This window comes from Alternaria arbusti, assembly GCF_024043155.1.
Source record: "Alternaria arbusti strain BMP 1465 chromosome Unknown scaffold_7, whole genome shotgun sequence".
Taxonomy (NCBI): domain Eukaryota; kingdom Fungi; phylum Ascomycota; class Dothideomycetes; order Pleosporales; family Pleosporaceae; genus Alternaria; species Alternaria arbusti.
The window spans coordinates 808459-833333 of NW_026249947.1; the positions used below are offsets into that span (position 1 = coordinate 808459).

The 24875-nt window shown below is 52.5% G+C and overlaps 9 protein-coding genes across 9 annotated transcripts; 5 read left to right on the forward strand and 4 right to left on the reverse strand.

Annotated features, from left to right (window-relative positions):
* Nucleotides 1-2450: 2450 nt before the first annotated feature.
* J4E86_006085 (uncharacterized protein) lies at nucleotides 2451-4880 on the reverse strand (the record flags this gene model as incomplete). The annotated part of the gene is made up of 4 exons (XM_051446616.1): nucleotides 2451-3543; nucleotides 3626-4295; nucleotides 4347-4573; nucleotides 4630-4880. 4 exons carry the CDS (start codon nucleotides 4878-4880, stop codon nucleotides 2451-2453), a joined length of 2241 nt encoding a protein of 746 aa, XP_051302191.1.
* An 834-nt stretch (nucleotides 4881-5714) lies between these two features.
* J4E86_006086 (uncharacterized protein) lies at nucleotides 5715-7027 on the forward strand (the record flags this gene model as incomplete). Its single annotated transcript, XM_051446617.1, has 3 exons — nucleotides 5715-6328; nucleotides 6378-6937; nucleotides 6990-7027. The coding sequence occupies 3 exons, from the start codon at nucleotides 5715-5717 to the stop codon at nucleotides 7025-7027; spliced, it is 1212 nt and encodes a 403-aa protein (XP_051302192.1).
* Nucleotides 7028-7746: 719 nt separating this feature from the next.
* J4E86_006087 (uncharacterized protein) lies at nucleotides 7747-10480 on the forward strand (the record flags this gene model as incomplete). The annotated part of the gene is made up of 2 exons (XM_051446618.1): nucleotides 7747-8042; nucleotides 8089-10480. 2 exons carry the CDS (start codon nucleotides 7747-7749, stop codon nucleotides 10478-10480), a joined length of 2688 nt encoding a protein of 895 aa, XP_051302193.1.
* Nucleotides 10481-11084: 604 nt separating this feature from the next.
* Nucleotides 11085-11708, forward strand: J4E86_006088 (uncharacterized protein; the record flags this gene model as incomplete). The annotated part of the gene is made up of 3 exons (XM_051446619.1): nucleotides 11085-11212; nucleotides 11267-11385; nucleotides 11443-11708. 3 exons carry the CDS (start codon nucleotides 11085-11087, stop codon nucleotides 11706-11708), a joined length of 513 nt encoding a protein of 170 aa, XP_051302194.1.
* A 74-nt stretch (nucleotides 11709-11782) lies between these two features.
* On the reverse strand, nucleotides 11783-13946 carry J4E86_006089 (uncharacterized protein; the record flags this gene model as incomplete). The annotated part of the gene is made up of 4 exons (XM_051446620.1): nucleotides 11783-12964; nucleotides 13013-13422; nucleotides 13473-13807; nucleotides 13855-13946. 4 exons carry the CDS (start codon nucleotides 13944-13946, stop codon nucleotides 11783-11785), a joined length of 2019 nt encoding a protein of 672 aa, XP_051302195.1.
* A 382-nt stretch (nucleotides 13947-14328) lies between these two features.
* On the forward strand, nucleotides 14329-16180 carry J4E86_006090 (uncharacterized protein; the record flags this gene model as incomplete). Its single annotated transcript, XM_051446621.1, has 3 exons — nucleotides 14329-14725; nucleotides 14772-14866; nucleotides 14915-16180. 3 exons carry the CDS (start codon nucleotides 14329-14331, stop codon nucleotides 16178-16180), a joined length of 1758 nt encoding a protein of 585 aa, XP_051302196.1.
* A 1316-nt stretch (nucleotides 16181-17496) lies between these two features.
* Nucleotides 17497-19095, forward strand: J4E86_006091 (uncharacterized protein; the record flags this gene model as incomplete). The annotated part of the gene is made up of 5 exons (XM_051446622.1): nucleotides 17497-17536; nucleotides 17588-17849; nucleotides 17903-18480; nucleotides 18534-18712; nucleotides 18793-19095. The coding sequence occupies 5 exons, from the start codon at nucleotides 17497-17499 to the stop codon at nucleotides 19093-19095; spliced, it is 1362 nt and encodes a 453-aa protein (XP_051302197.1).
* A 1757-nt stretch (nucleotides 19096-20852) lies between these two features.
* J4E86_006092 (uncharacterized protein) lies at nucleotides 20853-21836 on the reverse strand (the record flags this gene model as incomplete). Its single annotated transcript, XM_051446623.1, has 3 exons — nucleotides 20853-21268; nucleotides 21326-21705; nucleotides 21754-21836. The coding sequence occupies 3 exons, from the start codon at nucleotides 21834-21836 to the stop codon at nucleotides 20853-20855; spliced, it is 879 nt and encodes a 292-aa protein (XP_051302198.1).
* A 691-nt stretch (nucleotides 21837-22527) lies between these two features.
* Nucleotides 22528-24546, reverse strand: J4E86_006093 (uncharacterized protein; the record flags this gene model as incomplete). The annotated part of the gene is made up of 3 exons (XM_051446624.1): nucleotides 22528-22661; nucleotides 22712-24154; nucleotides 24468-24546. 3 exons carry the CDS (start codon nucleotides 24544-24546, stop codon nucleotides 22528-22530), a joined length of 1656 nt encoding a protein of 551 aa, XP_051302199.1.
* Between the last annotated feature and the right edge of the window lie 329 nt (nucleotides 24547-24875).

A 24875-nucleotide genomic window follows, 5' to 3' on the forward strand; every position in this document is an offset into this window, starting at 1 on the left:
TCGACGCGAGCAGCAAAGTACGGCGTTCTCTTATCGATCGACAGTTGCTTTCCTAGCTTGGCTGTGTTCGATTGTTGTCATTGAAGCTGCCATAGCTGTAGAACGACGTTGACGATGTGGTTCGGAGTTCGGACTGTGAAGACTGCACTGAGGTGTTGCTCCCGAGGTCAGGCGTAACCCGTGTCCTGCTCTGAGGCCTTTCCTCTTCTGAAATAGCGTGACTGAGTCCAACGCACCTTCCGGCTCAGAAGGATGCACCCTGACCAAACCTTGCCATCATACTCAAAGACGCCTCGAGCACCCGCAGTACCGGCAGCATCACACGTCCGATGGCCGTGCATTACAGAACCGCGAAAGCGCCGAGGGGGCGGAGCCACCTTCCCCTTCACCAGAACTTACATGCCCCTCTGCGAGCTGGCGAAGCTTTCACATGTGCAGGATACAGGTCACATCCTTCAAACCGCGAATCTCTCACATCTGCAATGCAAGTTGCGCGTATGAGCCTTGAATTGACGTGGCGAGCACTGAGTGGGCGGGGTAGGCGGGTGCGTCCCCGTCCATCGTTACACAGCATGGTAGCGTGAACAGGTATTACCAGCAGCTCAGCCTGCTCAGCATGACTTACACTCGATAACATGGTCGTTGCCTCTGAACAGGAAATCACAGAGCTTACATTCGCCTTTGCTGACAACAGCGAGACCTCACTACAATGTCACCAAACAAGGGCAATAACCCAGCTTCGTCAGCATTCAGTTGCACTCTTTGCAAACGAACCTTCGCTAGTAATCCCGCCTTATCGGATCATTGTCGTAACAAACATGCGATATCCTCCACTACGAGCACTAGTACTGCTACTCAGAAAGCGGTCAATGCCCCAGGCACGATCCCCAAGGAGGATGGCGAATTTGCAGCCCCTGTTGTCGTGAAGAAACTTCCGAGAGCTTGGGAAGGATCACTTTCTTCGCACTTTGTATCTGCACTCCAAATAAGCTCGCCTCCAAAGCCGCCCGCTAAAGAACCAACCAAGACATCACTGGCACACAAGCACGCGAACACACCAAGAAAACAGACATGTATACCGTCAAACACGCAGGTACCTCCAGCGTTACCAAAGCAGAAGCTGGCGCATGTTCCAGAGAGCCAACCACTTACCGCACTTAATTCGCTCTGCCATACTCGAGCCACCCTCATGGCTAACAGGTACACGCTTGACACCAACCGCAACAAAGTCATAAACGACATAACAACACTCATGCGCACATCTCTTCCAACCCCACCACACATTTCCCACTCGCCAAAGCGAGGTGCCATCTTGCTGAACTGCTCAACGATCATAACACGCATATCAGCCATCGATTACTTCACTGGAGAGATCCTCATCGACGCTGTGATCCAGCCATTCCAACCGGTCGCAGACTGGTACATATCTCATAGTCAGATCGCGCAAGAAGCGAAAATATCAACCACACCCATTGACGCGGAAAGCACATTACGAAGCTGGGCAGAGGCGCGTACAGAACTATGGAAATACATCGACGCCAACACGATACTAGTAGGCCACCGTTTACTCCCCTCTCTAACCGCCCTTCGGATGCAACACACGCGCATCATCGATACATCGATCCTAGCCGCAGAGAAGCTGGGACCAAGAGTGAAGTGGAACTGGAGCGTCAAAGCCCTGTGTCACCAACTGCTCAACCTGCAGATTCAAGACGACGACAACGCGGGAAGTAATTCCATGACGCATGCGTTCGCCATACGGAGACTTGTTGAGCGGTGGATCACTAACCCTGTCGAAGTATCGATGTGGGCGGATCGACAGCAGAAAGAGTGGTTTGGCAGGAGGAGATATGCGCGTGACAGGGAAGGGGGGTATCCCCCGAATCCGGATGGTTGGATCTTGGAGTTAACGAATTTGACGGGAAGAAACCCTTTTTGCCCAGATTGATGCATGTGCAAGACATCGTGGAGATGTCTTTGTTTAGCTTCAGACACCCTATGGGCAAGACGGGGTATGATTGCCGATGCACCTCATACAAGGGTAGAACTAAACAAGCCTGTAAAGTACACGAGAACAACATCAAGGATATGAGAACATTGATTTTCAATGTGGGTCTCACAGGGTTGAGTCTTTTCCCTTAAATGTGGTGAATGCGGACGCGCTTGCAAAATGTATATTTGAAGCTCACAGACGACACCAATCGTCCAAGAAACGACGCACTTTTTATAATACACTTCCTTGAAAAGATACCAGTCCTAACAATGCCCATTATTCTCATCCATTTTCCCGTTGAACATCGAAGGAGAAGAAGGAGAAGACGCCGATGCATGCCAATTAATTTTGCCAGACTCGAAATGACTGAGAAACTTCGCACTCGCATTCGCACCGATTTCGCTCATGACCTCTGTAGAAACCGGGATTAACAACATGCTCAAAACGGGTAATGAGGTTACCTGTCTCCGAGCAGAGGTTGTGATTCGTGGCTGTCGCCAGCACCACCCTTCTTCTTCTTACCTCGCTTCTTCCTCTTCTTTTTGCTTGCGCCTTTGCCTCCGGCATGCGAAGACTCGGCTTCAGAATGCTTTTCGCCATCTTGACCATCGACTTGGCTGCCGTTCGCTTTCTCTTCCGAGTCGCTTGAACTGGTAGTCTCCAGAACGATCTTCTTGATGCCATTGACATCGACAACATTCTCAGAGATGCTACCGCTTCGAGCAGTGTGTCGCTTTTTCAAGGGACTGCGCGAGCGCGAGCGCATCGAGCGCAGGGAGGCAATGGTGCTGACGGAGCGTGCCCGTGACCTGTTCGCCTCGCCGTTCTCATTGCGGTTGTCGACCAAGAGATGAGTGTTTTCGTCGTCCTCATTCGCACCACCCTTCGGAGACGTAGGTTCGTCGTCGTGTTCCCTCATACCCGATCGACCAGATCTCCAAGACATGCGGTCGCCACTTGGAGCCATGGTGCCATATCCCACCGCTACGCTGTGTACGCCGTCGCTAGCTTCGCGACCTGCCGATGCTAGCAAGCCCTCGCCAATACCGCCCTCAGGCGCATGAGAATCCTGGGTTATTACACCCTCAGTCGGAGTTGCCTCGGTTGGAGCCTGGGAGTCTTCTGGTATCGTCTTGGGAATGTCAGGAGTCACGGCTGCCTGACCGGGCTTGATCTTGACAGTGTTGATGCGAGTCTGCTTGGGCCTCGTCGCGACATTCGAAGGGCCGAGATGCTTCAGGTGCTGCATGACGGTCGGATCATCGCTGCGAAGAGGTGAACCCGCTCCCTTGCTGCCGCTGCTACGGCGACGAAGGAGGAACGAGGGCTTGGGGTGGCCTTCAGGCATCTCGGGCAGAGAGGTCTTGCGTGGCGCCGGCTTGCCATTCTGCTCCGCGTCTGTTTCGGAGTCGACAGCTTGTGCTTCGGAAGGCTTGCGGGGAACATCGGTGACGACTTTGCCTCGAGGGACGCGGGCGCGAGGGGCGGGGGCCATGCGTCGGATCGCTTTGTGCACGTCGATGAATACGTCGGACTCGTCGATAATTTCCCTGGTCTCATTAGTACAAACTTGGTTGAAGGATCCGGCGACAATGTAGGCGCCAGAATATTTTTCGAGGATGCACAACTTACTCTCCGATCAGTTCTTCGATGACGTCTTCCAGAGTAACGACACCGACGGCACCGCGTGCCTCAGCAGGGAATTCAGAGACTAGCACCATGTGGGACTTGCCCTCCTGGAAGAAGTTGAGAATGTCAAGGCAGCTCGTTTCCGGGCGTGTCTCGGGTAGGGTGGCCAAAGCAAAGTCGCGTACGCGCAGAGCATCCTCGGGGTCGTATGTGATGAGCATCTTGACCAGGAGCATACCCACAAAGTTGTTTTCATTCTCGGGTGTGTGGATGGGAATACGGGAGTAGCCAGCGGAGAGGATGTTGTCCATCATCTTCTCGTCCAGGATAGTATCAGACGACATGGTAAAGACGTCCTTCATGGGCGTCATGATGTTGCCGACAGCCTTGGCCTTGAGGTCCAGCACAGCGGTGATGATGGTGACTTCGTCTTCGTTCAGGCGCTCGTGCTCGAGTCCGAGCGACTGGTGCAGGCTGACGAGTGTCTTCAAGCCACCCTTCTTGTAAACGGTACCGTGGTCTTCTCCGAGGAGGTAATCGAGGAGTTTGGCAGTCGGCCAGGCGACGATGCCCATGATGTACATGAGGCCGAGGACGATGGGTGCCATGATGGCGCCGATTGGCAGGCCATAGCGCACACAGATGGATTGGGGGACGACTTCACCGAAGATGACTGAGGCGTATTAGACGTAAACAGAGTAGGTGAGAGAGAGGGTGCACATACCAATGAGGACCGTGGAGCTGACAACGGCAGGCCATCCTCCGCCGAGGGACCTGTCCAGGACTATAGGAAGGGTTTCGTTGGTAATGACGTTACTCAGGAGTAGCGTTACGAGAACCCAGTGCTTGCCTCGCTCCAGCAGCTTCAGCACCTTGGCCGCGTTCTTGCGCTCGTGCTTCTCGCCGGATGAAGCAAGGACTTGGAGATAGATTTCATCTTGGCCCATCAAGCTGGAGAGTCGCTGTTAGCGCGTTGTGACACGACGGCGGGACTGCGATGTACTCACGCAATGGTCAGACCCGCAAACACACCACCGGCCAAGACAAGCGCGACGGCGATACCCAGGAGAAGCCAGCGCTCTCCATCGTTGTCCGTTGGGACCTCCTCCCCAGCGGTCTTGAAGGTCGCGTCGCCAAACGGCATGGGCAACGCGGTCACCATGGGCGCGAAGGCGTGGAAGAGGCCGATGAAGGCGAGGCGAGCAGTCCGCATCGAGCCATTGGCGGCTGCGCGAGGACGAGGGGCGCTCATGGCCATGGGAAGCACCTCAGTGCGGGAAGATGAAGAGTGTCCGAGTCGGGGAGATGGACTGGCGAGAGAGGTGGACTCCAAGGTTTGTGGTGGGCGCGCAAATAATGATGCGGAAGCAGCGGTTTGGTGGGTCTGCGCACGGTCGGGATCTAGACGCATGATGCAGCTTCCCAAAGGCGACAAAGGCGCGTGCAGTCTTATTGTCAGACCTCAACCCTTTGTATACGCCCGGCGTAATTAACAGCAGTCTGTCACACCCTCAAGCAATGAGATCTGCCTCTGATCACACATGTGTGCGCGTCGTCGGTACAAGGGGCCGGCCACAAAGTTGACTCCGGGCGAGCTTCTTCCCGCTAGCCTGTATTGCTTTCCCCAGGCTCAAGACTAGGCGCCAAGTCCAACACGGTGCCGTCTTCCTACAATCATAGGTCATAGCTGTCTTGGTCACATGCTGCAGTAGATCCCAAAGCGACGACAACCGCAAGCCCTGTGTAACTCAATCGCACAGTGATCGAGGAGAAATTGTCGCAAAACATCGAAGTTTGGATGCGCTAGTCTCCACCTGCCGTGCGAACCATTCTGGCGTCCATCGTCATTATGCAGCGCCTCCGGTCTTGGCAAGTATGAAGTCACGTTACCTCCAGCCACATCACGTGCCCGCACCTTCCTCTCTCGGCGCTTGCCCGCTAAACTCCGCAACGTTTGAAACCTGGAGAGCCGCTGGTAGCCGCCGCATACACCCGCACAACCGTCGGCTCACATGTTTGTGCCCAGCATGACTTTATTGCATGTACCTTCTCTGGGGCTTTGGGGAAATTCGTTGCTCTCATTTCCATAGACATGGCTGCTAGAACACCATCAATCCGCGCATTGTCGCGCTATCTGCTTCGCCCGCAAGCACCACTCCGGCCCCGCTGTCAACACCACCTTCAACGCAAACAATACTCCTCGGCAGCACCTGGCGCACGCCTCAATGGCACAGTAGAGTACGATGCGACGCCCATTCTCCACCACACCGCCAAATCCTCTCTCGCGAACCCCGAGTTCCCTGTAGACATACAAAAGGGTCAGACAAAACGCATAAACCTTTACACCGCCGTCAACGAGGCACTACGATATGCTTTGCAGACGGATGAGCGCGTTATGGTCTTCGGAGAAGATGTGCAGTTTGGTGGTGTCTTCCGGTGCACCATGAACTTGGCTGGGGACTTTGGCACAGAGCGCGTCTTCAACACGCCCTTGAGCGAGCAGGGACTCGTGGGGTTCGCTATAGGAGCAGCTGCGGAGGGTATGAAGCCAGTAGCAGAAGTCCAATTCGCCGATTACGTCTTCCCCGCCTTCGACCAAATACACAATGAGGCGGCCAAGTACAGATATCGGTCAGGGAGCACTGGCGTCAACTGTGGAGGACTAGTCATCCGCATGCCATCAGGCAGTGTCGGACATGGCGCACTGTATGACTCCAGCAGCGCTCCCTCTTGAAATCGACTGACACGTCACTAGATACCACACACAGTCCCCAGAAGCCCTCTTCACCCACACGCCCGGTCTACGCGTCGTAATACCCCGCTCACCCGTGCAGGCCAAAGGCCTCCTCCTCTCCGCGATACGTTGTGAAGACCCCGTCATATTCATGGAGCCCAAGATACTATACCGCGCTGCTGTCGAGCACGTACCCGTTGACGCGTTCTACCTTCCGCTCGACAAGGCTGAAGTCCTCAAGACTGGCAAGGACGTCACGATCGTTTCGTACGGCACACCACTATACACATGTTCAGCGGCGATAGCAGCAGCAGAGAAGGACTTTGGATGCAGCGTTGAGCTGATAGATCTGCGGACGATATACCCCTGGGACCGAGAGACGGTCCTGGAGAGTGTGAAGAAAACTGGAAGGGCGATTGTGGTACATGAGAGTATGATGAATGCTGGTGTGGGGGCTGAGGTCGCTGCTACGATCCAGGAGAAGGCCTTCCTTAGACTAGAGGCGCCTGTCAAGAGGGTGACTGGGTGGGCGACACATACCGGGCTTATGTTCGAGCAGTTTGTCATTCCGGACGTCACGAGTAAGCTGCCATGTATGGATCTATTGGTGCTCTCTTTTGCTAATATTGACAGGGGTTTACGATGCGATCAAAAAGACCATAGACTATTGAATCAATCATCTTCGAGACGATGGCATGCAAGCTACGATAATTGGAACCCTGCTGACAGGCCTCTGCTAACCGAAGCACAACCATAAGTAATCACATTCGCATCGGCACAAGGTAAGCGCATACCAAAAACGACACGCCTCTAATGTACCTAAATACCCCATTGGCTTTTGAAAGATGACACATCCCCAACTTGGTCGAAATTGGAAGTCGCTTCCGTCTGCTCCTTCCTCGCCCGAGTGCAGCGGTAGGCGCCTGCTGTCAGACGTGGCTTGATTTCTTATTCGTTCAGTTATCAATCTGCCTCATGCACCTTCGCTTCAGGCATAGCTGTTGCTCACGAACTCTTAGCCTGAGCCCCGCAGCTTTCTTTCGTCCTGCCTTCCCTCAACCAATGTTCCTCTGACATCTCCAAGACGATACCGGATGGCACCCAGGCTTCAACCAAGGCAACGCCAACTGAAGGTGTAATAACCCAGGCTTCTTATGCGCCTCGCCATCAGTCAAGCCGCCTCGACAGCCTCGCTGACAACATTGTCGTGCTCAGCCTTGCGGCATTTTTGGTCTGCGCAATCGCTCAACTGCATCTTTCTGCCTATAAGTCGAGCCCTCGCGCAGTTTACCGATACCCTAGCTCTCTCTCGTTGCTTTCTTGATCGCTACTATTGTGCCGGTGCACAGGGTGCAACCACTCCACACCCTTACACTATACTATCTTCGTCATGCCACCCACCGTGACTACTTCGACCAGCAGCGGCACGCCAACAGCAATACCAATCATCGCCACGCCTACTCCTTCAGACGGCTTCAATGGCGAAGAGTTCATCAACAACCTCGGCAGCGATTTGGCGCCTCTCTTAACGCTGTTCGGAGAGCAAGTTACGAAACAATTCCTCAGCATGTCGCTTGGCTGGGCCGATCATATACTTCTCGCTGTTGGTCCGCTGGGAATAATCACTACCGTGGTTTCGGCAATTCGCGTCTCAAATGTTAGAGTCTTGAAGGCTGTCATTGGTCGGTAGGTGACGTCCATCCCAGGTTAGTGAAGTTGCTAACAGTGATAGTGCGCGAGAGAAAATCGCGACAGCAGAACTGGAGCTACTCTCATCGACATCATACGCAACGTCGGAACTCTGGACTGATGAAGGGGTCGTGCGTCAAGCGGGCCATGCTAAGATCCTCGAGATAATTGTGTATGAACTAAAGTCTACGCAAAAAGTCTCAAGCCAGGAAGAAATCGAACTTAAAGCTCCTAGTCAGGTTCGCATCGGCAACCTCGGTGAAGCCAACAGGGCAGGAGTTCTCAAACTTGTGGATGAAGGCCGTTCAAAGACGTTCACAGACGTGTTTGGCAGACTGAACTTCAGATCGAGGAAGCAGTCCCAAGTTCTCACTCCGTCCGGAGATTCAGAGTTGCAGGCCGAAATTCAGGCCAGACATATTGCCTGGAAGCTGGCCAGACAGCCACCGAACCTTGCACTCAATGTGCACAAGGCCCTTCCAACTAGCTCCGAACTATGTACATTTGCGATCGTTGGAGCTGCTCTGCAACTTGTTGCTGTAGCGATACCTACCGCGATGACATATTACTGGAGAAAGCCAAAGGGCATGAACTCTGTCCAAGACTACGCATGCCCAACCTTCCTTATAGGAACATGCCTACTCGTCTTGGGTATAGCACTGTGCTCGTACATCATCGAAGCAACGACTGTTGAGCAGAGTTTCATTCCGACAAATGGTTGCGATGTGAAGAATATCTTCTGGTTGCAACTGCGACAGAACATGGGCGATCAGCCCTTCAATGCGTACGTCATCATGAGCCATGCTGGGGATAAGAAAATTCGCACTTCAAGATATGATGCAGAAGAGACAGATCCCGTTTTACCGCAAATAAGACGTCAAAATCAGGAACGAAGACTCATCATTGCGGTTACCCTCTGCTTCACTGGTTTCATTTGCCAATTTGTCGGATTACGAGCGCTTCACTGGTCAGCAACAGTCATACAGCTTAGCATCACGCTACTGATGACTTGCATTCGGGCTTGGATTCGCAGAGGGATCTCGAATCGTCCGATACATTTCCAGCTGGATCCGGACTTCAATTTCATCGCTCTTTCAGTCGGAGATGCTTGCAACAATTCATGGCCCGCCGAGGGTGGGCTCTGGCCGCAGACACATGATGTGATTTTCCATCCGTGGAACTCGCCAGACGGTGCAAACAGTACGCCCAGCGCCGGTCTGATCGATATCGACGATCCCAGGATCGTGCTGCGAGAAATGCTGCAATCGCTGTCGACTGAATTCGGTGGTGGTCTCGATCTCCTCTCAGAGAGTCTCCGTCGCGCCATAAGAGAGGTGTACCACAATGTCGACTCGCAACTTCGACACTCAAAAATCGTGTGGGAGCACGTAGTTGAGAGTATGAGTCCCAACGACAATGAACCACACTGCCAGCGCTTGAAGCTCGAAACACATGGTCAGTCGCTCGATAAGCAAGTGTTGCGTGCTTTACTAGCATTGTGGAGGTATAGTGCACCAGTTCATACAACCGACATATGCGTTGCAAGGGTTTTCTCTGAGAAGGACTGGAAAGAGAAAGTAGAGTTCCTCGAATCCCACATGCGAGTAAAAATATCGGGTCTATTCCTCTCGGTCAAGGGGGGGGTAGCACCGCAATCAGAGGGCATTGCTCATCGTCGGTATTCAGTTGAGGACATTCGGGCATATCATAGATACAAATGTACTGGGCTGAGTCTCGAAAACATGCAAGACCTCGGTACGTCTCATGGGGCCGGTCAGAATCGTTCATGTGGTTACCTTGCCATTCCGGTAGGCAGGCCGGAAGCTCACTTCGCTTTTGAGTTGCTTTCTGGCTTCTTGGATGCGCTCTGGCAGACGATGAAGCTGAAATACAATGCAGAAGCCGAGAAATGGTCTGTGGAGTCTGACGGGCATGATAAAGAGGTTGATGTAGATGAGATCGCGCGCTTGATTCTGCGTACTGGGCTGGTGAATTACAGGAAAGATGCCCAGATTTTGGTCTATTCCTCGCTTGCCCGATGCACAGTATGGAAAGACCCACCAGAAACCGATGAGTCTACCTCCACCGCCCATCAGCATCCCGATCCGCCCCGATCCGCGGGCTTCACTACTCAAGACGAGAGCCCACGAAGAAGTCAATCGAGACCCAGTACCGCTGGAACAGCGCAAGCAGATGAGAATTTGCAAGACGACGCTGCAACCCCAAGCAATCCCGAACACCGAACCACTTCCTCACCAGTCATACCGATATCCAACGTATTCGAACCCACACAAGCAGAAGAGAGCTCTAAAGCTAGCTCTGTGACATCCAGAGTGTCTGCTCATCAGCCAGTTCCTACGCCAAGCACACCATCACCTCGTGTTTCAGAAAACATGCTATCACTGGGTGACAAGGGCAAACACGCGGCAACTTAGAGCATTCCTGAAGATTAGTGTATCTTCACTGCAAGAATTCCGATAGCCAGCAGTACTGCAGCAGCAAAAACTCGGATAGAGGTTCCAAATTCTAGCGCGTATGGCGGGAATTTCTGAGGGTTGGGTAGCCGGACAAACCTCCAGTGGAAGTGTTCATTCTCAATGTATGGTTCCATTACACTCTTTTGCATGGCGCAAGTAGTAGCGTTCAAGTTCCAGCCCGCACAGTAAGAACGGGAATGGCTCTCTGCGCTCCGCATTACTACTGCACATGAATAGCAGATTTGCAACCCGAACCTATATCCACGGCCCATGGCCATGCGCGATCTCCCCAGATCTCGCTTCACTAGCGGCGGGAGTGCCTTGCGCTAGCATCCACCAAGCTGGCTGGATGCAAACGTCATGACTTTGAACGCCGCGAGATCGTCGCGTGGACGTCACAGCTGTCATAGCTCCAGATTTCTTTTGCTAGAGCTTGGGTGAACCGCACATTCCAGCCCTAGTCATTTCAAACCTCATTCTTGCACACCCACGAACTCAATTCATACATCCCCCTCATACAGACCTCACTTCATACACAATGGCGAGCAGGACATTCACACCAATGCTCCGCAATGCGGTTCGTGTCTCGCAGCGAAATGCCATGGCGGCACCATGCCGTCGCTTCTTGAACACCGAGACGGCGCCGTCGCTTTACTCAGCAAAGGCGCACGTTGTTGGTGCACGCACAGGGTATGATTAAAGATGTCATTGGACGCCTACGTACCTGTGCTAATACGCCCTCAGCCATGTAGACGGCGAGAATCTAAAGGTCGACCTAACAATGGCCAAAGCCCTCGGCGGCCCCGGCGACGCCGGAAAGACCAACCCCGAAGAACTCTTCGCAGCCGGCTACGGTGCATGCTGTACGTCTTAATTCCCCTCTATAACCCATCTCCATAGCTCCAACTAACCCCACGTAGTCCAATCCGCCATGAACGCCGTCGCCCCCTCCCTCGGCGTCAAGATGCCCTCCACCCCTGAAGACTCGATCGTCGAATCCACCGTCGAACTCGTCGGCAGTATGAAAGACCTCGACATGGGACTGCGCGTCCAGCTGCTCGTCAAGGTGCGTGGGCTGGCGAAGGAGGATCTGGAGAAGGTTGTGTACAAGGCGAGGCAGGTGTGCCCGTATAGTCGGGCGACGAAGGATAATGTTTATACGACTGTTAGGTGTGAGACTATGTAAAGAGGTCGTGATTTTGAATGACGGCGTGGAAGGGGATGTAGATGATGTAAAGAATTAACGAATGAGTTATGATTTCAAAGACGCGTTTCCTGAGAGCTTTCAACGATAGCAGCTAACACCCCCTCAGCGACATCTTCCCCATCCTCCGCTTCCGTAACCCAAGTCACGCGTCCACTACGTGGACTGCGTACCTCTAGTTCCATCTTCATTTGCTGGACCACGCATATCACGTCTCCTTCTTTCACCACATCGCCCTCGTCAACTAACACTTCTACCAGCTTTCCCGGGAATGGGATACTGATGTGCGAAGGATCACTCGGGTTCCCTCGCCTGTGGTGCGACGTTGCGGCCGATGCACTGGCGGAAGTTGAAGAGAGGGTTATGGTGTAGGGTGTTGTTTGGGGCGTGGTAGATGAAGCTGTTGAGGGCGTGGTGAAAAGGAGTTCTGCGCTGAGGGAGGTGGGGAAGTCGTTTCGGAGAACACGGGTTAGTTCGAGGTGATGGGGTGGTGATTTCTCGTTAGCTTTGGTGGTAGGAGAAGAGATGGAAATGGACCAGGCGTCGCCTTTTCGGAATAGGGTGTTGGCTGTTGAGACTGAGGCTGTCGAGGAGGATAGCGAGATGTCTGAGTTTAAAGTGTTCGGGCTGGCTGGAGCGATATTTTGGCTTGATCGGAGGAGCTCGGTTTGTTTGCTTTCTAGCCATTGCGTGTCGCATTTTCCGTGCACGAAATCTGGATGCGCGGCTATGGCTTTTAACATGTCGAGGTTCGTCTTTATTCCTGCGATCTGCGTATCATCCAACGCTCGTTGTACTTTTCGAACGGTGTCCTTCCACGATGACGCCGTTACAACGACCTTTGCGATCAGACTGTCGAAATCTGCAGATACTACGGCGGGTCGACCGCTGGTGAGATGCGTGTCAACCCGAATGCCGTTTCCGGAAGGGAACTGAGAAGAGGTGATCTTGCCAATCGATAATGACCAATCAGTCTGAACATTCTCCGCTGTAATACGTAGTTGAACTGAATGCGCTGGAGGAGGCATTTCCGGATCTCGTTCCGCTGTTGGTAGACCGCAGTCATTCAGAGATGCACCCTGGGAGAGTAGTAGCTGTGCCTTGACGATATCAGTCATAGAGATGGACTCCGTGATCGTGTGCTCGACTTGTAAGCGAGGGTTGACCTCCAAAAAGTAGTACTCTTTCGTTGATGGATTCACGAGAAACTCAAAGGTGCCGAGAGAGAAATATTGTATCTATGAATATATTAGCGAGACAGAATGGCCATCAACATTAGTACCTACATGTTTCGCCATTTTCAAAGCATTTTCGATGACCTTCGCGATCAGCTTCCGGTCAGGCACAGCGCTGGGCGCAAGCTCAACAATCTTCTGATATCTTCTCTGAATGCTGCATTCGCGTTCCCAGAGATGCGTTACGTTTCCGGTACCGTCCCCGATGATCTGTACTTCGACATGCCGGAAGCCATCGACTGCAGCCTTTTCTGCAAAGACTTGCTTGGACGGGCTTTCTTCGACTGCTCTTTTCACTAAAGAAGTAAGCTGGTCTTCGCTGCGAATGAGACGAATACCGCGGCCACCCCCTCCATCTACTGCTTTGACCATGATTGGAAAGCCGACTTCAGATGCGAAGCGCTGGACGTCTTGAACTTTGTTAGTCGGTTGCTGGAGTGCTGGAGATACTGGAACGTCGCCTGTTTTACCTGTCAGTAATCTCGCGACTCTAACGCGCCTTTTGTCTTACATTGTTGGGCAAGCTCTCTCGCCTTGAGTTTATCTCCAGTATTACTCAAGATACCCCACCCAGGGCCGACAACTACTGCGCCGGTTTCTTCCCAGATTCTCTTCGAGAATTCTTCTGACTCTGACAGAAAGCCATATCCTGGATGTACAGCATCGATTTGGTGCTCCTTGACGATGCCGACAAGACCATCAATGCTCATGAAGGATGAAGCTGATGATAGTTTGATCGCATGGTTTGCCCGGACGGCATGCGAGTCGTCGCCTGATACGTATATTGCAAACGTCTCAATGTCGAGTTCTCGCGCTGAAGAGATAATTCGTGTTGCTATCTCTCCCCTACAGACAGTTAATCACGCTCACCAGGACACTACTTGGCCACTAACCTATTCGCGATAAGAAGTCGCTTGATGGGTCTTTGTGGAGGGCGCGTCATATTGGAGTCCAGCCAGCAGTATGGATCGGTCAAGCAGTACATTCGTGGATATACCTGGGTACCTATGCCACTATACCATCAGTGGAACGACTCGAGTGGACGAGTCGTGGAATTAGGTAAGGCGTGGTCACGTCGTCCGTCGTCAAGGAGGCTTTCAGGGAGCTGGAATGCGATTTGGATTATATGACAAAGCGGGACGCTCGTTGAACATTCGATTCATCCACAATGACATGGTCGCGTTTTGACGGAGTGCGATGGAGGAGGGCAAGCGCGGGGAGCTTGAAGATGCCTCGGTTCCCCAGCTCTACCCCAACATTCTACCACGACCATCCCATCTTGGTCCGCATCATCGAGATGTGACAATTCCGTTGTCGCTCCATCACTGGAGCTCGAAAACAATCTTAATTATACTTCATCAACAGTCATGGCTGGCGACGACCCAAAGCCCGTGCCCAAAGACGCGTCGACGTCATCCGAAACCGCCAAAGACCGACTCGCGCAGGTCAGCTCCCACATCGCGCCCAACACACCAAAGCGACGACGACGGAAAGGAGCAGACTCAGATCTGCCCGCTGATTACTCAGACATCCTTGGGCAGATCGCGACTCTGCGCAAAAGTGCCGCGACGCCAGACAAGAACAATAGGGGCTACGTGAGGCAGAAGCAGGCAGGGAAACTATGGGTGCGCGAAAGAGTCGAGCAGCTGCTTGATCCGGGGAGCTTCCAGGAGGTGGGCAGCGTGAGTGGGACAGTCAAGTGGAAGCAGTTAGGGCCAGTAAAAGAGGAACCAGAAGACTACGTGCCTTCGAATAACGTGCAGGGTATGTACTATGGACGGCATTGGGAAGATGTACTGACTGCGGGTAGGCTTCGGACGATTACGAGGTCGAAAGATTGTGTTCACGGCCGATGACTTCTCCATACGCGCTGGACACGCTGATGGGGCGCTTATGGAGAAGACTGTAAGCTCGATTCATTACATCCATCCATGCTGGTACTGACGACTGCAGATATATATGGAGAAGCTCGCGATCGCGTTGAAGCTTCCCATCGTCAAACTCGTCGATGGCTCATCAGGCGGCGGTTCCGTCACGACCATTCGCTCCACAGGCTTCTCCTACGTCCCTCCGCTACCCTCCTTCGCACAAGTCGTACAACAAATCAACATGGGAATACCGAATCTGGGCGCCGTCCTGGGACCGGCCATTGGTCTAGGAGCAGCTAGGGTGGTAGCCTGCCACTTCTCAGTCATGGCTGCAGATATCGGCTCCTTGTTCAACGCTGGTCCCAGTGTTGTCAAGAACGCGACATTCGAGGAAGGTCTTTCATTTACAGATCTTGGTGGGCCTGCAATGCATTGCACCAATGGCACAATCGATAACCTGGCGCCGGACGAGGCGGGCTGCTTTGAACAGATACGCACGATTTTGAGCTACCTGCCCGACTGCGGTACGAAGCTGCCTCCAGCAATCGACTGCTCTGACCCAATCGACCGAATGTCCGAAAACCTCCGATCAATTATACCGCGTTCCAAGAACCGCATGTACAACCCGCGGGCCATCATCACCGAAGTTGTCGACCAAGGCTCGTTCTTCGAGATCGGAGCGCTCTGGGGAACTACAGCCATAGTAGGCCTTGCGCGTTTCGCAGGCAAACCGGTCGGCATAGTCTCTCTCAACTGCGAGCAGAATGCCGGCGCACTGGATGCATTGGGTTCGCAGAAGATTACACGCATGCTAAAGTTCCTTGACGTATTCAACCTCCCGCTCGTCCAATTCGTCGACGTCCCAGGCTACGCGATAGGAACCGTTGCAGAGCGCACTGCAACGATGCGGCACGGCGTCACTCTCGCTGCGACCTATTACAGCACAACCATGCCCATCTTCAACGTCATCGTGCGACGCGTCTACGGCGTAGCAGGAGGCATCATGCTAGACTGCCGCGACCCACGCATGCGCGTCGCTTGGCCGTCCGGCGTGTGGGGCTCCTTACCGCTCGAGGGTGGCATTGAAGTTGGACATTCGTTTGAACTCAAGGAGATTGAGAGGACAGAAGGAAGAGAAGCGCGAGACAGGCGTTATACAGAGTTGGAGAACGAGTACAAACGACTGATGAACCCAGTTCGTACTGCGAACGCGTTTGGTATCGAGGAGATTATCGATCCGGCATATACACGGCGAGTCTGTTGTGAGTGGACACATCACATGTACGAAAGCTTACTGCCAGAGCGCGTTTTGGAGAGGATCGCGGGAAAGGTGCAGCCTTCCTTTGCTTAGAGTTGGATATCGCGTTCGTGTCCGAAAGGGCTCTCGTAAATACACACGATCTGAACTTTATCCTCCAACACAGTCATTTACTCACCGGTCACCTACACTGCGCCATGGAAACAGCCGGTCAGAGATAGCGCTGAGTTTACGATACGTTCGCAACATCTGGAGTAGTCCGTCAGACACCATCGCTTACTTACACCGCATCGCTTACCATAAGACATGCCGCGCACGGCCCACTGTTGTTCATCTTCCGCAATCGGCTCATTATATCCTGCTTGTATATCCAATGCCATGGAGCCGAAGGTTCGTCCTCCGGATGCGGTGCCGTGCTGACCATTCTGGAACAGGCTGGCCGTCAAATTGGTATCGCTAATCAAGTTCTTACTGGGTACTTTACCCCTCTTGGCATGTCCTCGGGTTGAGGAAACTTACATCGAGTATGAGATGTCATCGTGTATCATGCGCACGTCTTTTGGCTCCGACTTACAGATTTCTTTGTCGCATATCGCCGAACAAACATTACGTAGATACGTGTGTTTCATGCCCACAGTCATACGAACAGCGACACAAAAGCGAATCTGCGTGGCGTACTACTCTATCCGCGTACCACAACTTTAAGGACGATCCTTGATTCGTTACTGGACGTCGTATATGACCACCAACATCGCCCGGGTGCGGGGCAAAGGTCAATGCACTCCTACCCCAGCACAACTCTACCACAGCCCTTCCAGTTTCGCTTTCTCACCTGCATGCAGTTTGGTGATACGAGCCATGATGCGCCACGCAAATCTGGGGTATATAGGACTAACGGGCATGTCCGCACGCCCCGGACGCCCATCACTGCTAGCCGCCACTGCTTCGTTTATCTGTCTAGTGACATTCCCTCGACTTCTGCTGGAACTGCAGTTTGAAGTGTGATACCAAAGATGGCGCCTGTTGGCGCTGCGGCGGCTGCGAGGCAGGCGGAACCGATATTGACGCGCATTGTTGAACAGGACCAGATACCTTGGTACAGAAAGCGGAATTTGAGGAGGCTGTATGCACTCTTGCTGCCGACATGTATTGGGATTGAGATGACTTCTGGATTTGATTCGCAGATGATCAACGCAGTGCAAATCGCGCCAACATGGCGGCTCTGTAAGTCGAGGTTTCGGCCACAAGATGCCGTTGCTGACAACGTAGACTTCAATAACCCACAAGGAGCGCTTCTCGGTATCATGTCTTCAGCATACAACCTTGGCGCAATCTGCGCTCTTCCACTCGTGCCGTACGTGAACGATAGATTTGGCCGACGATGGGCAATCTTCTTAGGCTCTTGGATCATGGTCGTAGGATCTGTAGTACAAGCCTTCTCCATTAGCGGTAGGACTGAACGTTCAATCATCAGATGAAGTTTATACTAACACGTTGTAGCTGGCATGTACGTCGGCGCGCGCTTCATCCTCGGTTTCGGCATACCCTTCTGCATCATCGCAGGTTCATCACTAATGGGCGAGCTTGCATATCCAAAAGAACGACCCATCATGACCTCTCTCTTCAACGCACTCTGGTTCGTAGGCTCGCTCATAGCAGCCGGCGTATCATATGGCACCCAAAGCCTGAAAGACGACTGGGCCTGGCGCATACCTTCGCTACTCCAAGCCGGCCCATCACTACTCCAAATCGTCTTCATCTTGTACCCGCCTCATTCCCACTGCTTCCAAAATCTCAACAAGCTAACCTGCCCAGCATGATCCCCGAATCCCCACGCTTCCTCATCTCCAAAGACCGCCGCGAAGAAGCCTACGCCACACTAATAACCTACCACGCCGAAGGCGCCACAACCTCCCCCTTCGCCGCCGCAGAAATGGCCCAAATCGAACACACCATCCGCATCGAACTCGAACATTCAAAACGCTCCTGGCGCGAAATGATCGCCGTCCCCGGCTTACGCAAGCGTGTGATAATCGGTTCTTTCCTCGGCCTCTTCACCCAATGGTCTGGAAATACTTTACTCAGCTACTATCTCAACCAGCTCCTCAACATGATCGGGTACGACGACCCTGGCTTCGTCGGCAAAGTGAACGTTGGGCTCAATAGCTGGAATCTGGTGAATGCCGTGTGTATCTCGCTATTAGTGAGGCGGTTTCCGCGCAGGAAAATGTATCTGATCTGCGCGAGTAGTCTGTTGTGTTGTTATGTCGCGTGGACGGTGGCGATGCAGCGGTATACGGCTACGAAGAGGATTGAGCCGGCGAGGCTGACGATTGCGATTATCTTTCTGTATCAGATGTGTTATAATATTGGGTATAATGCGTTGACTTACAGTAAGTCGGTGGGAGCGTGTTTGATGGGGAAAGGGATGCTAATGGAGTCGCAGCTTTTTTGGTCGAGTTGTTCCCATTTGCGCAGCGCACGAAAGGGATTACTATCTTCCAGTTTTTTAGCCGGACAGCGGTTTTCACGACAACGATACTTAACCCGATCGGGTTGAAACATGTTCAGGGAAAGTGGCTGATTATGTATTGCGCTTGGCTGGGGTTTGAGATTGTTTTTATCGTAAGTCATCTTTACTTTCGCAGGGTTTTGCCCTGTACATATCCTTGAAATGGGAAGCATCAACTGATAAATCTGCACAGTACTTCATGTTCCCCGAAACCTATGGCCGCACCCTGGAAGAACTCGCGTTCCTCTTCGAAGACCACGCGCTTGCTGATGAAGCGACGACGCATGTAGAGAAGCAGATGGAGTGGGCTGAAAGGCGGTGGAGCCGGATTGATGAACGCATGAGTTGGGAGATGGATGTTGTGGTACCGAGGAAGGCGCATCATGGTCAAGGAGAAGGAGGCAATGATGTAGTGACGCTGGATGCAAGAGAAACAGTTCAACGGCATCAGTATCGGAGGCGTAATAGTAGCTGGGAGGATCTTAGGCAGCTGTAGTCGCGTATTTATTTGCATTTCAAGATTGTTGTCTCTGCCTGCGATGCTTCACTCTCCCACTGACGCCCCAGCAAGTTACAGTTTTGAACCTTATCCAAGCCGCATGTCTGACAGCAGAAGAAGGTACTGTTATAAATGATGTACAAAGGTTTTCTCGTGACGTGAACAATCACTCTACCCAGAACAGAACTAATCCCAGTGCGAACTGGTTTTCTTGACTACTACCTTCACGAAGAAGAGTGCACCTTTCTCTGGCTTTAACTGCGACCTGATTCTGTTCCGCGCTAGCTATCGAACTTGTTCTGCGGTATTCTTTGTAACAAGCGGCCTACAGAATTGTAGTGTTGTAAAAACAGAAGCGTCCCCAACAAAGACATGCCCTAACGTTACCTGTTCAAACTCTTACTTTTAGACGTAGTACATTATGCTCTAATCCTTCTCTCCCCTTTCGTTAAAGTTCTGCGCAAGAACTACGCTATCATCTATCATCAGTGTGGCATCTACCACGCCGCCGTCACTCCCGTCCGCAAAAAAATCGCCAACACTCCAAAAAGGACAGGGCTTCTTCCCACGCATCACCCAGCACTGTAAATGACGCATAGATTGGTAAAAGAAAGGTCTTGCCCGGAATCGAACCGGGGTTGCCGGAAGATACTGATTTTAAGATCAGAATCCGGAGTGATAACCGCTACCTATATGGTGATTAGCGGGGGCAAGCTAGAAGTGGGAATCTGTGAAGACGTACACTACAAAACCGATGGCAATTTGGAAATTACATCAAATATATAGACTATTCTCAAGCCTGCACGCGGCCGTCGGCGATGGAAAAGAAAGACTGGTTGAGAAATTTGATGTGTGGATGTTTGAGTGTGATGTGGGGCTGGCTGATGAGGGGTAAGTTTGTTGGCCGACCCCGCCGAATCATGTTCAGTGGAAGAATTTTACGTGCGTGGATGGGAACATAAACCCTAACACCTCGTAAAAGATCAAAACTGAAAAGGTCTGGAGACTACATCAACATAAGATAGTGCAAAGTAGGTGACCTAACGTCGATGTAGGCCCTGGGGTATTCAGCTTTTTCCAAGGTTGACGTGCTGCACTGCCATTGCGATCCTCGATCATCTATAAGCTACTCACGTTCTAACGTTCTTTGATGGTGGTATCAGTATCCTCGAAAGCTTTCCGATCCAACCCTGGCGTTCCAACAGTGTAGATCAAGTATGTCCCAATAACGCTATGAATGACAGATCCAAGCAGGATGTAGAAGTGATTGAGACGGTCCAGGTTTGGTTTGACCAGTGCAGCCTTTGCATTCTTGATGTATATACATTCAGTCGCTCGGAACGAAGCTGCGAGAGGCGTATGTAAGAAGATCGCAGGTACAGTATACAGGGTTGGGCCTGTGCTTAATTCATTTGCGTTTAAGTTAGCGATTGAGACAGTCGGCCATATGATTCACTGCAGAAGACATCGCAAGGAAGTCAGGGGGCAGCACTAGAGGAAACGAAGAGAGCGCATTGGACGAGAGAGCCGAACAGGTAGCGGATGAACAGTCCACTGTGCAGCTCTGCGTTTGTGTGTTCTGTGTCTGAAAGCGGATGTGCGTTGCCTCCGGGTAGAACACTTCTGCACTCAGCAGTACGGCTCATGCGAGACACCACGACTAATACCCCATTTCAATATCGATGAGGTCCGAAAGGCATCATGTTTTGAACGACCAACCAAGAAGAAATCTATTTGAACCCAGTGTAACAACCCTACGGCGCCTTAACGCCCTTCCCGCTACTCCCACAAATATCCATCCACCTCTCCGTCGCCTCCTGTATCACATCCATCTGCATATCAATCAACTTAGCCAGCGGCGTCGTTGGCGCGTTCTTTCGCAAGACCTCGTTGCCGGGCTCCAGTAACAACTTATTCACATTCAGCTTGACAGCACCAGATCGTATACACCGCTGCATGACCTCAGGCGGGAAATCGTTGGTGCCGTGTAGTGCGACCAAGACGCGCTTGTTGATTTGCTTGTCGATCGCTTCGAGGCGGTCGTAGTGTAGTTGACCTTCTTTCGGTCCAGCTGGGCCGTAGTCACCGTGGACGTTGCCGATTGAAGGCGCGAGGATATCGACGCCCGCGGCGATGAAGTTGTCGACGTCTTCGGGGGATGTGAAGAGCGCTGGCAAAGTCAGTATTTACTCTTCATCTCCAATTTGAAGAGCTTGGTATAGCCTACCTTCAAGATCTCCCGTATCAGCAATACCATCCTCTCCACCGTTTATCCGTCCGCTCTCTGCTTCTACTGCGATACCCTTGTCCTGGCATTCTTTGGTCAATATCCTCGTCTTCTCTAGATTCTCAGCCTCGTCATAATGTGACATGTCCACCATAACTGAATCGACAGGGAGTGTCGCGATGATTTCCCGAATGTGCTCGACATCTTGCGCGTGGTCGATGTGTAGGGAGAGAGGTACTGTCGCGGTCTTCACGGCGTGCGCTGCGGCATGCGCGAGGAGGGGTAGTTGTTTGAGGGTCGACGGGAAGAGTTGGATAATGAGGGGCGATTTTCTTGACTCGGCTGCGCGAACAAGAGCTGTGAGTTGCTCGACGTTATAGCTGGTCTACGGTTAGCACCGCGGCTGGTATGTGTGGAGAGTTTCGTACGCGATTGCGGCCATGACGCCGTAGTTGCCTGCGGCAGCGGCATTGAGTATGGCAAGCGTACGATTATCTTTGCTGACTGGCATGATGGCTATAGAACGATGTATATTGGCGATGTCTTTGATGTTCTATCGTATTATTATGTAGTGTTGGGAGAATTCGAGCGCATTCAATTCACCATGTCGGAACCGTCTCGGAACTGAAGCTATTATCATGTCCCCGCGGCTTATTGATTCGGGAAAGCCGCGGAGTTTGAGAACTATCATTGGTGCTCGTCGCGAGCAGTCTGGATGGCCTTGACGGAGTTGCGAGCGAGACGGCGGGCACGATGGAACCGCCCGACAGGCCTTAGCCGATGTGCCTCGTTACGAGGCACAAACGTCCCAGAGAGGCGATCGGCCCTCCAAGATGTACCCCGCTTCTACTCCATCTCTGCAGGGAATTGCACGACGGCGAACATACACCTCCGTGTGGGGTCTGTGGGGAAGGCGAACCTGAATAAGAGCCTGCTCCGCTACAACCTCCGACTTCTGCCTCGCAACGTGACACTCCGACCTTGTCATGCTTTCCTGGTCTTGGCCCGGACACGAGTCATGCGACCAACTCATCGGAACCAGGTCTGCATCGCAGTGGAGTCAAGGCAAGTGCGGCTGAAGATGCGGCTGAAAGTCTGTTTTCTTGCGGTCCGACACATGCCGCATTGCCGCGATGACGAAATTGACATCCACTCATGGAGGAAGATAGGACTTGACTTGCATTCGGCACGATAATGGAAGCTTATGATTCGGCTCGCCAATAGCTGGTAAGATCCGTGAGTAATGTCTTAGGTGGAAATTTGGTGATGTCAAGTGTTTGCTCAAGAAGATGCAAAATAGCGGTTTGTTTGACAGGGTTCTGAACGCATAGACCAGCTAGAGACTGTAAGCATTGTCTTGGATGGTACATGTGCAGAGGAGCTTACCAGCATAGATAGACTTGAAGTTGACCATGGCGCTCGCGATATCCCTACCTTGATGCGTTATGGCGATGCCGCAGATCATGTCTACACTTTCGTCTAAAGTGCGCTGTCGAATTCTGAACTCGTCCACACCTCCCATCGATGGCTGATTGATGAGAACGATGATCCGCGCAAAGTGAAAGGTTTGCATAGCAGCGGCGTACGAAGGAGGATGGATCCAGATGGGCGTGAACAAGGCGCCAGGTCCAGGTGGAGGTCCGCGATGGATAGGCTGAAACGACATTGGGAGGGCCGCATGCCAGTCTTCCAATGCTTGTAAAAGCTTTCCAGCCTGCTCGATGCGCGTGTTCAGATCGTACTTCTTCTCATTTGCTGCAAAGTCCACACATCTTCCGCATATGTACACGATCCGTAACGCAAGTTCATCCGGGCTGAGATCCATCAAACGCTTGGTAGGCCGCCAGATAGTGAGAACCCGTCGTCCTTCGCGGAATGCAACCCAAGTATCTTGACGTATCCATTGCCACCAGGCAGCTCTCCGAAGCGGATCTGGGGACTCTCCGTTGTTATTCTGACTCCGCTGTATCCAGAATATACCACGAAGATGTCTCTCCCAGGCTCCATTACTGTACTGGCCTTCGGAGTCCCACATCTCATATGTACTGATGAGGATGGAGGTTGATATGATCTCCCTGGACTTATTGTAGGACGGATAGAAGAGATTCTTTGATAGGTAGTGCAAAGTCTCATAGTAGTACTGCGTCGCCACCTGAATTAACGGGCTGTGAAGTTGTCTGGTCCTGCCATCTTCAGCGCCTGGTTCCGGATCATGTATGTTAAGCCGACGAAGCTGTGGCTCGTTCAGAAGTGCCATGTGCCGCGCGGACACCGCGAGCAGAGACTTCAAAAGGCCAACATTGTGGACCGCTAGAGAAGGAACAGTGTATGTAAACTGCTTAGAATGGTCGTTCAGGTCTAAAATGGGACCAATGACATTGACGTAGTGTTGGAAGAGCACAAGCTCGTCGTCCGACATGGGTATGACATCGATACAGTTCCACGGCTCGTGTCCCGATGGATCGGCATCTTCCGTTCGTTCATACGAGAGCGGATGTCGATCAGAGCTTGCTCCATCGGTTGCTGGACTTTGCTGTCTGGACAAGTTGTTCCTGTCTAGGTCCACATTGAGATTATACTTGTCGATATTGTTGATAGCATCTTCAGCAAGCAGGTCGTAGTAAGCTAGAGGTGCGGAGTTGGGAGAAGGTAACGAGTTGATGACAGTCGATGGCGATTCAAACAGGAGCTCGGGAGAAGCGTTCCAAAGCTGAGGATCGATTTCAGGTGGGATCGCTCGTCTGGCAGGCGCCGGTGATGTAGTGGCAATGGAAGAGGCATCCTGAGCCGGAGACGTGTCAGACTGTACGGAGCCAGATGCATTGCTTGCTGCACCTCCAGGAGGGTCATTGGGTGATGGCCATAAGCACTCTCTGTCGGATTTGCTGCATGTTGCGCATCGCGGTCTTAGCTCGTCACATTTCACCCTCCTTCGTCTACAAGTTAGGCTGTCTGTGTTAGCTAGTGATCAACTAGATACTCTGCACGCTGTAGCTCATCGGGCTAGTGAGCTTCACATGGGGGGAGACAAGACAACACGTGCTGAGGGAACAGCTTACCATCCAGTTGTCGTACGTAAGCCCTGCAAGAGACGCGTCGAGTCAGTAAAGGTCTCAAATGCAGTGGAGATAGGCAAACTTACTCGCGCTCGTGAGGGACGGGGTTTGCGCGGCTTGGGATTGCCTGTTGACGATGCTTGCATCACGAATGATGTTGCGCATGCTGGTGGAACTTCGCTTGGCCCTCGAGGATCCGCTTCGGCGGTTAGGCCTGCCGTGGGGAACGAGTCTCTGACCAACGGGACAGGCTTCAGACTAGTCCAGGATGATACAGCGCATGCGGAGCCCAGTTGTTGATATCTCGCGAACCTAGGAAAGGCGATCAGACGGTGGTTGGGAAACTGTGGCAATTTCGCAAAAGGCCCGCGTCGGATACAGTTCTAGGACCCCGCGCCAGTCCAAAGCACTGTCCACCACCGGCAGAAGTTGGGAGGCCTGATGGCCATGATACAGTCCTGAAGTCTGTTTGTGAGAAGTGAAGAACATGCGTT